General features: G+C 31.5%; 2 protein-coding genes across 2 annotated transcripts; one reads left to right on the forward strand and one right to left on the reverse strand.

The window, feature by feature from the left end:
- Positions 1-1,812: 1,812 nt before the first annotated feature.
- On the reverse strand, positions 1,813-2,810 carry LOC102581694 (secoisolariciresinol dehydrogenase-like). The gene is made up of 2 exons (XM_006361563.2): positions 2,766-2,810; positions 1,813-2,671 (listed from the first exon to the last, which is right to left on the reverse strand). Exons 1-2 carry the CDS (start codon positions 2,801-2,803, stop codon positions 1,858-1,860), a joined length of 852 nt encoding a protein of 283 aa, XP_006361625.1. The 5' UTR covers positions 2,804-2,810; the 3' UTR covers positions 1,813-1,857.
- A 1,173-nt stretch (positions 2,811-3,983) lies between these two features.
- Positions 3,984-4,565, forward strand: LOC102582026 (zinc finger CCCH domain-containing protein 19-like). The gene has a single exon (XM_006361564.2). It carries the CDS (start codon positions 4,031-4,033, stop codon positions 4,445-4,447), a length of 417 nt encoding a protein of 138 aa, XP_006361626.1. The 5' UTR covers positions 3,984-4,030; the 3' UTR covers positions 4,448-4,565.
- The last annotated feature ends 964 nt before the right edge of the window (positions 4,566-5,529 follow it).

Here is a 5,529-nt window from a genome sequence, read left to right on the forward strand (position 1 = left end):
TGTGCATTGATATAAAGAAAGAGAAAATGGTGAATTCTTCCAATGTATTAATGATTTCTTAATCACCGTGTAAAGTTGGAAGTGCCCATCTAATATGGGACGGAGGGAGTATAGTTTATGTATTGTTATAAAAATAGTAAAGATTGTTATAATATATTTTGCTCATAAGTGAGCTAATATAGAAACTTATTTGTCATTTGTAGCAAATAAATGTAGCGATAAGATTGAGGGTAGAAATGAAGCATATCTTTCTAAATTTAAGTAAAAATAAACAGAGTAGAAGTAACATTAGGGTTATCGATAGGACGATTCATTCGGTTATTTTAAAAAAAATTATATCATTCAATTTTTCGGCTATTTTATAATGTATAACCAAAATTAAAATTTTAAAATCGTCCCCATCCTAATTTATGTGACACAAGCAGTACAAAAATTAGTGTTTTTTTTTGTTGTCTTGTAGATATTTTAAGTTATTATTTATTGTAAATTATAGTACTTTTTATTAAAGTTTTTAATAGCATATGTTACTTTTTATGTTTGAGAGTCTAATTGTTAATTATTGTAATAATATATAATATGGAGTATTTAAGTTATATATATTTATTATTATTATAAATATAAATATAAATATTATATGTTACCTTTTTTATCTTAATTTATATGGCATTGATAGAATTTAAAGTGTCAAATAATTGTTAATTATTCTAATATATAATATGGAGTATTTATGTCATTTATAGTATAGTATTTAATATATAATTTGTAGTATTTAAGTGGAAGGTGGTGGGGCCCACTTATAAATATATTGGATATTAGTAGTGATTCTTATTGGAACACATGTTGAGGTGTGGTGCTTAGTTATTCCCACTTATGTTAGCAATGGTAGATAAGGACCATACTTCTAGCTACCTCATTCACAGTAATTTGCAATTTGCTTCATAACGTATGTCACACTCTTTTATAATTTTCACTTTATAATTTTTTTAAAAAATAATTTTCACCGTGATCTCCTTAATTCATTATAAATTTATAAAAATAACTCTTTCAATAATTTACAAAGGATAAAATAAGAAAGCAAAAAAAATAAAATTGTGTGTTCTACTCTTTTAGGCGTTATTCAATGGAAGTAAATCTCCAGAAAATCTCACCCTATAAAGGTCTAAAAAGAAGTATACACATTTCAGTGACCACATCTTCAATGTAAATGATACTCTGTAAGAATAATTAAATTTATAACGAAAGATCCATCACAATATTACCAAAAATTTTAATTTTTGACGGATTTGTGACAAATTCTCGATTATCACATATTTGCTTGTCTTAAATAAATTATGATGGAATAATGACTATCACAAATATTTGTGACGAAACAATTAGAGATGAATTTCGCTAATCTATCACAATTAGCTTCACCATTTGCTCTTTTCAATGTGTGTGTTTTATTTGTTTTCTCAAGATAAAGTTCAAGTTCATCAAAGATTGAAGAACAAGCTCCAAAGCCCATTGAATCCAAGATAAAGTTCAGAGACAAATTCAAGAATATCAAACTCAAAAGCCCTTGAATTCTATATGAAAAGACGAACGAATCATAGAGATTGTACCACTCATATTTTGAAATCAATAAAGATAATTGTTGCAATACTTTTCTGTTCTAGATTATTGTTTTCTCAACGTGAATTTTATTGTCTACAGACAACATTAGCAACTCTACAACAAGTTCATGCAATACATGTAGGTGAAACCTCTATGTTGACATTAAAATGTCTTGAACATTATTTTCAAAATTAATCCCAAATGAAACATCACTTATTGAAGAAGACAAACAAATCTCAATTTGCCTTTCTATTTGTTGTTCAATTATTGTTGAGCATTAGATAGGAACAATTTGTTGTAGGCCTCAGTTAAAGCTACATTTGTAGTACTATAACCACCATCAATAATTAGATTCAAACCACTCACATAATTAGAATCATCACTTGCCAAATACAACACTCCATTTGCTACATCTTGCTCTTCCAATAAAGCTCCTTTCAAATTTCCTGCTTCAGCAAACCATTTATCTACCATTTCTCTCACAGCTATTCCGAACGCCTTCAATGCTAGCGGTGTGCCGATTGCATAAGGAGAAATACAATTAACTCTTATTCCGTATTTTCCTAATTCGACTCCAATGTTTTTCGATAGCCCCAAAACAGCATTCTTTGAGGCTGCATAAGTGTGTAGCGTATCACCATATTTTGTTGTCACCATACTTGCTGTGAATATAATGGAACCTTTTGTATTATTCGAAATCATCACTCTAGCAGCATGTTTCGCGCATAAAAATGAGCCAACAACATTTACATCAAACACATTCTTAATTACATCGTAATCTACATCAACGATACTTGAAATTGGCTTACCTGCTATACCAGCATTACTAAACATTATGTCAAGCTTACCAAATTTGGCAATTGTTGCATCTACCGCGTTTTGAATGTCAAATTCAATCGCGACATTGCAATGTACAAACATTATGTGTTCTGTGCCAATTTCATATACTAATGAATTTCCGAGATCATTTTGAATATCTGCAATTGTTACCTTTGCACCATGTTGAACAAAAAGTTTAGCTGTGGCTGCTCCTATTCCACTAGCACCACCAGTTATAATTGCTACCTTACCTTCAAGCCTATAAAAATAAGTTAAAATGTAGATTATTATTATTATTATCATTTTCGAAGCACAAATTAAAGTAAATATATAAAATAAAGAAAGAAAATAACCTTTTAGCTATTGGGGATTGTAGAGAAGAGGTGGCCATTTTCTCAAACTATGTATATATGTCTTTTGCATATACAAGGGAGATTTAGAGGCTCTATTTATAAGTGGAAAAAAACAGAAAAGCCCATGTGAGAAACATATTTGCCTAATTCTCTCAATCCTCTCTCCTCATAGCTTCTTCCATTTTTCTAGTGTTTGCCTAAATTGTATAAATAATATTGCATTTTCTGGTTTGAAAATCACAAGTCTAACTTATATAGATTGGTGCAAAAAAATAATAATTTATTTTTGATCGAAGCTCTCAAATCTATTCCAAAGTCACTTTAGGATGCGATTTTCGATCCGATTGATTTCTCGACATCTGATATTTGAGATAATAAATTATTTTTATATGTTATAACAGGTAAATTTGTTTTATTTTTAAAATTACTCGTCTAACTTTTTATAATAAGATACTATATTTAGATACCTTATTGGTGATCTGAAAGCTTAAAATTCTCTTACATTTTTTGTGTATATGCTTTAAAGTTTTAAGGTAAAATAACAATAATAGGTTAAGGGCCTTCTGAAGCCAATAAATATAGTTTAACTTTACCTATTTATAATAGATAATCTAATTTATTTCCAGTCCAATTGAATTTTTCTTCTTTTAAGAATAATTTCCATTTCCATAAAAAGTTGTCAAATTATTCATTTTCCTCACTTTTGACTAACAACCTTGACTCTTTTTGTTAAGTTAAAAACTAGAAACGTGTCTATTTACATACAAATATGTTAGCGATGGTTGATGAGGACCATACTTCTAGCTACCTCATTTAAAGTAATTTACAATTTACACCATAACGTATGTCGCACTCTTTTGTAATTTACACTTTATATTTATTATTTTGGGAAAATTACACTGAAAAGCAAATACATATTAGTTAATTAGCTAATATAGCTATAGTTTGAATTAATTACGGCTCACAGCTTGACTTTAGCTTTAATTACGTCACTTGACCTCTTTTATACATATACAAACACAAATTATACACACATATATATATATACAATTATATGACATATATAGAAATACAATTAGCCTCTCTCCACTCTCTGACCTTTCTCTCTCACCTCTCTCCTCTCTCCCAATCTCGCTCGCCTCTCTCCCCCCTCTCCCAATCTCTCTCCGCCATATGTACAAATACATATGTGTATCAGTTATATGTATATATACACTCCTCTCTGCAAACCCCCAAAAGCCACAGTTTCAGTAAACAAGAAAAAAATGGCGGTGTCTTTAGGACTTTTCTCAGCTTTATCGACTGTACAAACGGCCTTATTTTTGAAGTCGTCGTCTTCTTCTTCTTCTTCTGTTAGGCTTGCCGGTAATCTACGGGTGGCGACATTCGCGGGCTCTGCGAAGCCAGCTACAACGGAGCCAAAGAAGAGAGAACCAAGAGGCATAATGAAGCCAGGTCGAGTTTCGCCGGAAATGCAGGCCTTCCTCGGCGGACTTCCGGAGATTCCTCGGACTCAAGCACTCAAGTTCATTTGGGCTCACATCAAACAACACAACCTTCAGGATCCGGAGGACAAGAAGGTCATAATCTGTGATGACAAGTTGAAGAAGATTTTCGGAGGTAGAGATCGGGTTGGATTCCTTGAGATCGCTGGATTGATTAGTCCTCACTTTCTCAAGTGATCCAAGTTAAGAAAAATTATGGAATGAAATCTCTCTCTTTTTTCATTTTTTCTTTTTGTGAATTAGATTCTAGAATGGATATTTGGAGGATATATCTTTTAGGACTCAAATATGCGGTTTTTATTTTTTTTAAAAATAAAAATAAAAATAAAAAATAAATAAAATATATATATATATAATTATTTGACAGATATACATATATAGTTCGCCTCTCTCCACTCTCTGCCCTGATCTCTCGCTTGCCTCTCTCCTCCCTCTCCCAATGTCGCTCGCCTCTCTCCTCCTTCTCCCAATCTCGCTCGCCAGATATACAAATACATATGTATATTAGTTACATATATACAATTATTTGACAGATATACATATACAATTCGATAAATATACATATACAAATCGCCTCTCTTTACTCTCTGCCTTCTCTCGCTCGCCTTTCTCCTCCCTCTCCCACTCTCGCTCGCAACTCTCCTCCCTATAACATGTAGCTATGAATCGTAATTAGCAAACTATAATTATGAATCGTAATTAAGCTATTTTTGAGTGGCTATATGCGAAAGTTCCCCTTTTTAAAAATAATTTTCACCATGATCTCCTTAATTAATTCATAATAAATTCATAAAAGTAACTTTTTCAATAGTTTACAAAGGATAAAATAGGAAAAACACGATAAGAAAATCAATTGTATCAACACCTTAAAGTCATTCGTGTGTTCTCTTCTTTTGCGCTTTATTCGATGGAAGTAAATATTCAGAAAATCTCACTCTATAAATGTCTAACAAGAAATATGCACATTTCAGTGACCACATCTTCAATGGAAATGATACTCATATATGAATAATTAAAATTTAGGGATACGGCATAAGTATCACTCTAGACTATGACCGAAATTTCAGAGACATGTCTTAACTAAACTAAGGTCCTATCACCTTCCTGAACTCATTTTTTTTGTAATTTTATACACATTTTGGCTTACAAGGCAGACTCTGTAACTCCACGTAGTTTAGGCGTGTTGGAGATGTTTGGATGTCACATAAATAAAAAAGATGTACAAGATTAAGAAAACAATGGGTTCGGGGGGGGGGGGG

This window comes from Solanum tuberosum, unplaced genomic scaffold, assembly GCF_000226075.1.
Source record: "Solanum tuberosum cultivar DM 1-3 516 R44 unplaced genomic scaffold, SolTub_3.0 scf00352, whole genome shotgun sequence".
NCBI classification, from domain to species: domain Eukaryota; kingdom Viridiplantae; phylum Streptophyta; class Magnoliopsida; order Solanales; family Solanaceae; genus Solanum; species Solanum tuberosum.